General features: G+C 32.7%; 1 protein-coding gene across 1 annotated transcript in view; it reads right to left on the reverse strand.

The window, feature by feature from the left end:
• LOC137635325 (uncharacterized) overlaps positions 1-4,725 on the reverse strand; it is a 51,076-nt gene extending 46,351 nt beyond the window's left edge. Inside the window, 2 exon segments of the mRNA XM_068367793.1 lie at positions 1,119-1,308; positions 4,664-4,725. Coding sequence (XP_068223894.1) covers positions 1,119-1,308; positions 4,664-4,725 — 252 coding nt within the window.
• Positions 4,726-11,973: the final 7,248 nt, after the last annotated feature.

Here is an 11,973-nt window from a genome sequence, read left to right on the forward strand (position 1 = left end):
CAGTATTCTGTTGTAGTCATTACTTAGTAATAATTTGATTGAAAATGTAATTTATTAGGTCTTATTATTTTATAGCAAGATTGTAAACGGCTTATAACAATAAGGATTCTGTCTGCAGCGTCGGCGTTATTTGCTTGTAGTCGTAACTTGATTAGAATGGGAGTTATTGCATCTTAGGCTACATAGTTTTATAAAATAAAATATGATTCATTACAACAACTGTGCTATTGCAATTACTATTACTATTACTACTAGCATTAGTAGTAACAGCTTAATAAAAACTGACTGTTGCAGATCATTTTTTTCAATTCAAAGATGATTTTTAAGTTATTAAGTTTTTAGAAACCAGATGGAACAAAATGAATTAAAAACATAAATATTGACAGATTTAACATCTGTAAAAGAAGAGTATTATTAAAACTGAAATCTCAATACTTTCTAATTTACATTATGATTGATAATACATGTAAGTTATAACAGAAAACCTAAGAGGTAGTTTCACGAAATGATAAATCGTGTAGAATTTTCCACTGAAATATTGAAACCATTTCTTGAGTGATTTTGAATTTTCACGAATTAATTTTTGTTGTATATATGACAACAGCCATCAACATTTTTCGTGTTTTGAAATTAATACATTTTTGCTCTATTTTCAAAATGTATTGCATTTATATGAATGGGAACAGATCCTTCAAATGAATAATCTCTGATTTACAATTTTTTTAAGAAAAAATTAATATGCCATTATTAACTTCGTAATTGACTTTGATATTTTCAACAGTAATTTTCTTAATCACACAATTCATATTAAGGTAAACAAGTCTTTAATATAATTTTATACCCATGGTTATTGTGCATTAGTAAAATCTCCGTTACTCGTATTGCATTTTAAGGGTTTATACATGACATCTCTTCAGATGCGCAATGTACAGCTGAACACAGGAAATCATGGTACACCTCATTGTGAAGTGCACCCAGTACCATCCTTACTATGCCGCGAGTTCCTGTGATTAGCCCCACCCACCACCTTGGTCATCTATCCCTACAATCAATTTGGTTACTCGCTCCGAAGTAAGGTTGTGACAGGGACTCCTGTGTCCAAATTATAATGAACTTACTTTATGATCCCAGGTGTCTCCAGACATGTCTTTCGGACATAAAATGTCGATGACATCCGGATCCGAATAATTGAGTTTTGTTGGCATAAAGGCCGACACCGGTGTCCGGAGAAGCCCCAGTCCGGCAAAGATGAACAGATAACGCAACATAGGCTTAATGTAAGCTGTCTTGGTTAAGTGATAACTAGGCCTGAAAGAAAGTGAATCAATTGAAGGTAGTTTGGGAAAATTTTATTAATACGTTCATATATTCAGCTGCATAGACCACTCGATTATTTATCTGGTATAATGAAAAGATAAGCTGTCACTACAAACATTTCTTACAATGATTGTTGGAAAGAAAACTAAATACATAAGAAAAATGCAGTTTTTGCTTTGTGTTCGATATTAGGCTCGCTGTCACCATATTCCAACCCCTTTGTTAGTCAAAGTTGACAGTATGAATAATTGTCGACTTTTATACTAGAAATACATCAATCACTGATACTTCCTGCCTAACACTAGTAATGATATTCCAGAAAAGGTAAATAGTTCTCTCTATTTTGTTCGTATATGTCTTTCAGCAACCCTTATTCTTTATAGTCTGAACTTCTTGTTTTTTATTTAATACCAAATTGGCTGAATGCCAAGATATCTTGAGCCTTATTCGTGAGGGAACTAACCGGAATTAAATGTAAACAATGAAGCTGTTTTTATCTAATTTTCTTTTAATTTTTGACAATAGATATGCAACAGTAGCCATCGTTCCTATCGTAACCATGATTGTACCTTCTCTAAAAATTTATCTCTAGGAAATGTCAGTAGTAAAACCTAGATAGAGAAGAGTAGTATGTACTGTATGTTTATACATAATTAAAACTAGAGATAACAGCGTTAGCATATATATATATATATATATATATATATATATATATATATATATATATATATATATATATATATATATATATATATATATACTGTATTTATATATGTATATGTATATATATATGTATATATATATATATATATATATATATATATATATATATATATATACAGTATGTATAGATATGTATATATATATATATATATATATATATATATATATATATATATATACAGTATATATATATATATATATATATATATATATATATATATATATATATATATATATATATATATATATATATATATATATATATATATATATATATATATATATATATATATACTACGCTTATTGTCGCAAAGGGCCTTGGTTAGATTTCGCCAGTCGTCTCTATCTCTAGCTTTTAAATCAATATATATATATATATATATATATATATATATATATATATATATATATATATATATATATATATATATATATATATATATATACATACACAAAACAACAAATGCAGCCGTTTCTAGTCCACTACCGGAAAAGACATCAGGTATGCCTTATTCGTGTATGGGGATTTGGCCATTATTATCACCACGTTGGCCACTGCGTATTGATGATGGTGGGAGATTTTAGTCTGAACATTCACAGCAAACCAACCTATGGCCTGACTAGTACAACTTTGCTGATCATGGCAATACCCAAAAAGACTTATCAAGTATGAACTACACGTACCCATGTAAACTTGAACAAAGATCTTCCCAAATCTCTCTCTCTCTCTCTCTCTCTCTCTCTCTCTCACACACACACACACACAAACACACACACAAGGACACTTCTACCATCGAATAAACGAAAAGCGAAGCATGCAAATTCATCAGACAAAACAAGTGATTGTAAGCTTAGACTTGGTCAGTTTAAGCCCGGCAACGACATGATTCTCAAGGTATTTATTGAGTTCTAATCTATAATTTTAGTCATTTCGTAACAGCCTTATTACATCATATAACATTCTAGTCACTGTTACCATCTGTGAATAAATATATGTGAGTTCTCACCAGATTTTAAAATACGCTTTAAATGGTGCCTTTATTTTTCCTTCTTTATCTAATGCTTATCTTTCGTTGGGTGTTATCAGTCAACTTAATCTGATTGTCAATGGCGAAGGAACGCACAAAATCCTACAGTAAAAGTGAATACCAGTTGTAGATATGCTTGGCGACATTTTTTTCAAGTAGGCCTACACACAAGTAAAATATCCTTGCTACATAGGATCCTTGAATCAAAGGATTGAGTAAAACGTATTTGTTTAAAACTGCCTCAGATTCAGTTGACTTTGGAAGTGGCTATGAAAAAAAGGAACATTCCACAGATTACTTCAATTTACTTATCAGTTTGGGAATGTAAATATTCCATGTACGCAAAATTTTTCTGTAGCCTACAGTAGCAGAGTTCAGTACTATCCTATGTATATTTTTGCGTTTATGTAATGAAAAAGTTGTATTTATTTTTCCTGTTAAGAGGCTAGATTTATTTCATATTAGTACTACTCCCTGGATCACAAATGGCTATCAAGAAAATTTTGATACAGGGTGACTCAAAAAAAAAAAAGAACGGTCATCACCTAAACTTGAATAACTTTTGAAAAAAGTAATTAATTCCTTTTATTTTTTAGATTAATGTTCTAAGAGTCCACCAAATTCGACCTTCGAGATGCCATGGACTACTAAGGAAAAGACATTTATAGTTGAGGCATATTTTCTGTTGAAGTCTATCCACGCAGCTCAATTGCAATTCAAAGAACGGTTCAGATGTCAAGAATTTCCTGTCCACTCAATGATTTACAGATGGGTCAACAAGTTCAGAAACCATGGGACTGTGCATAACCTCAGTTGTAAAGGCACTGACAGACAATCACACTCTGGACGACGAAATCATCAAGGACACCACACAACATTGCTGCAGTCAGAGAATCTGTTGTCCGCAGCCCAAGCAAATCTGTGCGACAGCGAATTCAGGAGCTTGGAATCAATCGGGAGTCCGTGTGTAGAATTTTGATATCCACCTGTATCCTTATAGGATACATATTAAACACAAGCTTACACCTGACGACATAAGGAAGCGAGTGATCATGTGCCAGTGGGTTTGCTACAAGATTAACGCTGTGCCAGACTTCCTTGACAATGTCTGTTTTTTGGAAGAGGCATATTTTCTTTTGTCAGGTCACGTGAACTCAAAGAATTATATCTTCTGGGGTAGCACACCCGCTGAGCACTGTCTACAAAGGCCATTACACTCGGTGAAGTGCACTGCCTGGGTCGCCATCTCCAAACATGGCATCATTGGACCATTCTGGTTCGAGGACGACAACGAGCGGTCTGTGACAATCAACACCAAGCGATATGTCCAGGTGCTTGGCAAGTTCTGGACAGCACTTGGTCGACCGAGAGGAGTCGTCAGGGTCCTCCAGTGGTTCCAGCAGGATGGTGCCACCCCGCACACTTCAAACGAATCATTGGCATGGCTACAGCAACGTTTCCCTTACCGACTGATCAGTCGCAGGTGTGACCTGGAGTGGTCGCCGCATTCACCGGACCTGAGCCCCTCAGATTTTTATCTCTGGGGATACCTTAAGGACAGGGTATGTGGAAACAACCCCCAGACTATCCCTGACCTGAAGGCAGCAATCACAGCAGCAATAAGAGTGATCCCAAGGAAGGAATGCGAGAGGGTCATTGAGAACTTTGCCCGCCGGATCCAAATATGCCTGCAGTGCCGGGGAGCTCATTTGGAGCACATTTTGGAGAGCCAGTTGTACAGACTTGAAACTTTGGAGATGTCTGCTACACAGGCTTGACCTAATGTAGCTGAAGTTTTGTATCGATCTAAATCAAATTTTGGAAGTTATTCGTTTGTTGGTGATGACCGTTTTTTTTTTTTTTTTTTTTTTATCACCCTGTATATAAGTAACAAACACTTCATTCTTCCAGTAAGTGACGGTCAAACCTGCCACCATTGCTCCATGTTCATCCACCCACCGTATTCTGTGGTGGCCTGTTGGAAACGTCCCTACTTGACTTTTTGCTGGACGGGAGATCGAGTTCTGCTCATAATTCGATAGTTCCTTGTAGTGTATGTAACCTCACCATCCTTGTGAGCTAAGGATGAGGGTGTTTAGAGGAGCCTATAGGTCTACCTGCTAAGCCACAAGCAGACATAGCATGGCGACCCACTGGTCCTAGCTTGGATGCGAGAGGGCCTTGGGCTCTGATCATATGGATAAAAAGTTCGACAGTTTCGTGTAGTGTTTGTAACCTCATCATCCATGTGAGCAAGGATGGGCGTGTTTGGAGGAGCCTATAGATCTATCTGCTGAGCCATAAGCAGCCATTGTCTGGCCCTTCCTGGTCCTAGCTTGGGTGGAGAGGGCCCTGTGCGCCGGTAATATGGATATATGATCAGACTCTAGGGCAATGTCTTGCTAGGGCATTGCCACTATCCCCTGCCGCTGCCATTCATGAGTGGCATTCAAACAATATGTTTATATCAGCGCAGACTGATGCCTCCGAATAGGGCCAGTGAAGCTGAATTATCAGAAAGTTAGAATATTTTAATACTGTTCATCCTGTAAGTTTCAAACTTGCATCATGATTAGAATAATGAGAATCCATTTCAAAGCTCCCAGTTCTTATCCTCTTCCGCCATGTGTATTGTTTCTCACGTGTCTCCAAGATATCAAAGACATTAGGGATAACGAACCTATCTCGTAGGCAATTTAAAACGAAGGTCTAGATAGCCATATATTCTCTCAATTTAAAGTGAATGATGATTTTAGGTGTTAAATAAAAAAGTCTTTTGTAAAGAAGACTTAGCACAGAGAATGGTATTATGTAAAAATAAGAATTTAAATAAAGTGAAAAACCTTCAGGCGATTGTGACAAAAAGGTTTCAGGAATTGATATTTTTTTTTATTCTTGAGACTTTGCATAGTCAATAATCAACAATTAATTGTAAAGGTATTACTATATATAATAATTGTTCTTCAAGCTTTTTAAGTTCATGCACCCGTCTGGGAGATATTGAAAAATTCATGTAGGTTACCCTAGTCTCGTAAATCACGTCTTAAGAATTAAACGTCTATTATTGGCCCATGGGGTTTTAATGTGCACACCTCATAAAATAATTATCAAGTACAGTGAGTGTGACACTATTCTAACTTGACGACGTATTTTTTTGTAATTATAAAGTTTTTGGAACACAGTGTTAGGCTATTTATGTTTTCGTAACAAGTTTATCTGTCATTTTATTGAATTGTGAGAGTTCCTTCGTTTTTTTTTTTAATCTTATTTAAACATTAAGAAATATAGGTTTTATAAAAAAAGTTTAAAATTCTCAATGATCATGGATTTTTATCTCTTAATTTATTATTTCATATTTCATATTTACTACGAATTTTTTTATTCATTAGATTTAATATGTCAAGTATTATATATTCCATTTCCCGAATTTATTCGGGCCAGCTCCGTAAAAGTCAGCTCGACTCATTGGGATGATAAATCTCCTTTTAATAATAATTATAATAATAATAACTAGAAAAAAAATTAAATAAGATAGGTGCCAGACGTGCGATAAAATAAAAAGTTGTGTGTATATATATATATATATATATATATATATATATATATATATATATATATATATATATATGTGTGTGTATATATATATATATATATATATATATATATATATATATATATATATATATATATATATATATACTGTATATATATATATATATATATATATATATATATATATATATATATATATATATATATATATATATATACTGTATATATATATATATATATATATATATATATATATATATATATATATATATATATATATATATATATATGATAAATTTTGCACATTTAAACGTGTTTTTCATATTTCAAGTAAGCCATATATTGTAATTATTAAAGTCTGGATTCTCTTAAGGACCTCGGGATCAGAGCCCCAGGCGAAATCACTCAAAGACTATAGTATCTGACCCTAGACCAGGGTTTGAAACCCAGCCGGTCAGATACTATAGTCTTTGACTGATTTCGCCAGGGGCTCTGATCTCGAGGTTGTTAAGAGAATCCAGACTTTTATGTATTAAAATATATGGCTTATTTTATATATATATATATATATATATATATATATATATATATATATATATATATATATATATATATATATATATATATATATATATATATATATATATATATATATATATATATATATATATATATATATATATATAGTATTTTTACTTTTCAATGTACTTATGTTTTTCTAATTCCTTTTGAAACTCCTTTATGTCTTTGTGTACTGTGCTCTCATGCACACTGCTCAATTGTCATGTACTCCTCTTTGTACTCCATAATTCCCATGTACACTTCGAAAAATTTCATGTACCCAGATTGACCATCACTGCTGTATATGAAGCAAACTGTTCTTTACATGATAATTGAATTTTGAAAAAGGCCACATATCAGGAATGTGAGTTAAAATGCCACCTCAGAGAAGTGAACAGGAAGTCACTTCGCAAATAAGGGAACAGAAAGTTACTTACACCTTATTTATAGGAAGAAATAATTACATCATAGAGATGTGAATGATACATGCTATAAAGTTAATGACTATTAAAAACTTAACCAAGAATCTTAACGTATGGAATTGTTGATACATATACATTATATATATATATATATATATATATATATATATATATATATATATATATATATATATATATATATATATATATATATGTATATATATATATATATATATATATATATATATATATATATATATATATATATATATATATATATATATATATATATGTATGTATATATACATACAGATACAAAACATCTATCCAACAATTTATCTAAACTTCTCAGCTTCCTAAATCTTGTATTAGATCATCCAACAATTTATCAAAACCCAACTTCTTCATTCTTGTGTCACGTTTTCCATCTCTTCACTGAAAGCCTAAAAATCCAAACAAGGAAATAAATAAGCGCCTAATTCAAGGACAGAAATCACTACGTTAATGCCAAGCTAGACATTACAAAAGGAACGAGAGATTCAAAATTGATTCGAAATTATTTACTCACCCAACACACAAGTTAATCCCGCGTTATGTGAAATAACATTTGGCGTCGTACGTGTTAAATAGGATTTGTACAATATGCTTATCATCGTCTCTATATGGGAAATAAAGATAAGAATATGGTAGATTGTTTTTTTTTTTAATCAGATAACTTATATAAGACTACATCGCAGTAAAGCATCGAAGAATTGATTCATTGTGTGTTCAATTATGAGATTGTACCATCCTGTACGTAGTACTAAGTATGCAGATAGTTAAAACGATCTTACCTTCTCCGTCATTAGGCTCAATCATGTACCAAGGTTTTTCTCCCAATTTGTGTGGGTTAGTCGACATAAGAAAGAACAAATACTTATACTGTCAGCATTCCAGAAGTTTTTATTCCAGCTGTGACCAGATTGTGGAATGATCTTCCTAAGCAGGCCGTTGTTGTTGTTGTGGCCTAATTGGTAACGTCTCTGCCTGGTGTTTGCCAGATGGGGGTTCGAATCCCACGCAGACTCGTTAGTGCCTTTAGTGTCTGCAACCTTACCATCTTTGTGAGCTAAGGCTGGGGGTTTTAGGGGAGCCTAGATGTCTATCTGTTGAGTCATCAGCAGCCATTGCCTGGCCGTCCCTGTTCGTAGCTTGGGTGGAGAGGGGGCTTGGGCGCTGATCATATAATATATGGTCAGTCTCAAGGGCATTGTCCTGCTTGGTAGGGCAATGTCACTGTCCCTTGCCTCTGTCATTCATGAGCGACCTTTAAACCTTTAAACTTCAGAAGTTCAAACTTGCAGGAGATGTTTGTATGTTGAACAGGTTGACTGTAGACTCTTCATAGTTTATATATGACACATCTATTTTAACATTGTTACTGATCATAAGATATTTTATATCCTTTATTCATATATTTTATGTATTTCCTTTCCTTACTGGGTTATTTTTTCCCAGTTAGAGCTCTTGGGCTTATAGTATCCTGCTTTTCCAGCTAGGGTTGCAGCTTATATAACAACAATAATAATAATAATAATAATAATAATAATAATAATAATACGTGAATTTGTTACTTAAATTAGAATTTATACCAACAGACATGTAAACAACACGTAGATTTCATAAGTAGCCCACTTATTTGTCGCAACTATACTGTATATATACCACCGATAGTCTCTTGATATAATCCTTGTTTTTTTATTTTTTTTTTTAGGTAAATCATTTCGCAGAATTATACAAAGGCATGGTTGAATGACTATTTTTGATTTTGGGTTCGCCAGTGTTCACTCTGCAAAACAAGTTTACTGGCACTTTTTTAGCTAACAGATTCACGCAAAGTTTCTCAGTTTATATTTTATCTTTTTTTTTTACTATAATTGATATATATATATATATATATATATATATATATATATATATATATATATATATATATATATATATATATATATATATATATATATATATATATATATATATATATATGCTACACACATGCTGACATCAAGAAGAATTAAAACACAAAAACTACAATAGTGATTAAAAAATTACAAAGATATTCTAAGTATTTTACGGTCATAATGCCTCCCAGAAAAAGATAGTGTGTGATATATGATATGTAATATAAGTCTAAATAATTATAAGTAAGAATTTCATTGATATGCTTTAAAGAAAAAAAAAAAACTAATAACCCTGGACAGGACTAAATCGGACAAAAACAGGAAGAAGAATCTGTAGTGTCAACAATGAAAAAAATATGATCTATGAAACTGAAATAGCGCTCTTTGGAAAATAGCATAGAAATAGATGGATATGATATCCTAGAAATATGAAAGGAACACCATGATCTGGTAATGGAAACAAAAGGGATAGTAAAACTAATTAAAAGCTCAATAATCACAATATAAATATTGAAGAATTGATTGGTTTGAAGTTTTCTGGCATCCTGATATTGAAGGTCAATGACGCCGAAAAAAAATAATTAAAGAATTGCCTTTGAAAACTAAAAGCAAAGAAAGCAGCAGGACCGGATGTCCAGAACGCAAGCTCTACAAGGCACTAGGAAAGAACAAAACACGCCTTGAACCGCTATAGAAATCGCATAAAAAAGGAGTTGGGTGAATGAGCAATGCGTGATTTGAAATGTTGAATGGCCTTGAATACTCTGAACGAACAAGGTAAAACGACAGTGGAGGTCCTGTAGAGAGTGGGGTTCCCCTGGTGTATATGACCGGAAAAGCAGCCATCAATTGAAGTAAAAGAAGAAAAGACTAATACTTGTAAAGGGTCAAGAAAAAAGATTATTGAAAAGAAAAGACCAGGGGGAAATACCTAAGAATTATAACCTAGCTCTATTAGATATTTCCTATAAGATGATGATGAAAGAGGAAATAGACATTCACCTAAGAATAAATGAGGAGGGTAAGGAGTACCAAGCTGGATTTGCAGGAGGAAGCAGAGTAGAAAACAACATATATTTCAGTATTGTGTAGAAGAGAGCTATATAAATAAGAAACCTCTTATAATACATGCTATAGATTTTAGCCAAGCCTTCGACTCTGTAAAGAGGGGGTTATTAATAGAAGTTTAATAGAATAAAGAATCCACGCCAAGATAATGAATGCTATTGCAATGCTGTTACCAATCAGATGCCAAACGCAACAAACATTGACTTAGGGGAAGATTCAGAACAAGAAATAGAGGTTACGAGTGGAATAAAACAGGGGTACACAGGATGGACTCCATTTGTAAGGCAATTACATACATAGTCCAGAATAGAAGAGGATAGAAACGGTTTTAGATATCGCTTAATATAGATAGGATCAGTATTCTTTGCAGATGATGCAAAACGCAACATTCAACTTTTTAGTAGACATGTAGATTTGAAATAAATAAATAAAAGAGCAATTTTACGATATATAACATGAAAGAAAAGCCAGGGAATCTAAGTAGTAGAAAATTTTACATACTAAGGAAGTAAACTACATTGTAATAGGAACATTTAACATCCAGAAAAGGGAAATGATAGAAAAAAAATAGCTAACCTAGAGTATTCAATTATAGAGAGAAGTTGCAATAAAGTACTGATATGGAAACGCTTTGGAAAAGTATTGCATTACCATCTATCATGTATGGATCAAACTTGATGAATACTGAAATAGAGAACATACAAAGGATAAAGAATGGGGTATACAAGAAAATATTAGGTGCCACTAAAGGTACAGCCAATACCATGTTAAGCCTAAGAGCACCTTCTATGAAAACTACGGTGATAGATGCGTAAAGCAAGTAAGAAACAGTACCCTGCATAAAAAATTAATACTGAAAACAATAACCATAGATACATACGAAAAAGAAGGAATGAAACAACCAGCAAGGTATCTGCAAGAATTAAATTTGGATATGGGACAAATAAAAGAATGACCATGGCAGACATAAAATCAGAAACCAACAAGTTTGATATGAAAATGGAAAGAAGAACGAGAAAGTAAAGTTAGTTCAGAAATATATAGAAAGTGGAAGAAAAAAATAAAGAACAAATATATGACAATACATTTGCATCAGTATTATACCTTAGAGTAAGATCATGTGCGTTAAAACTAAACATTAAAAAGAGACACAAAGCAGAGGTGCAAACTGTGATTTTTGTGAAAACTAACCAACTTTGGTTATTTTGCCAGGAATATGAAAAAAAAAATGAATGAATTGATCCACAACAACCTTACGAAGAAGGCTTAAAGAAAGTAGTAAGATGAGTTTTATTTTGTAAAAGAATTATAGAAAATCAGAATGAAGTTTTAAACCTGATCTTGAGCAAAAGACAAAATTAT

This window comes from Palaemon carinicauda, chromosome 3 (genome assembly GCF_036898095.1).
Source record: "Palaemon carinicauda isolate YSFRI2023 chromosome 3, ASM3689809v2, whole genome shotgun sequence".
Lineage (NCBI taxonomy): Eukaryota > Metazoa > Arthropoda > Malacostraca > Decapoda > Palaemonidae > Palaemon > Palaemon carinicauda.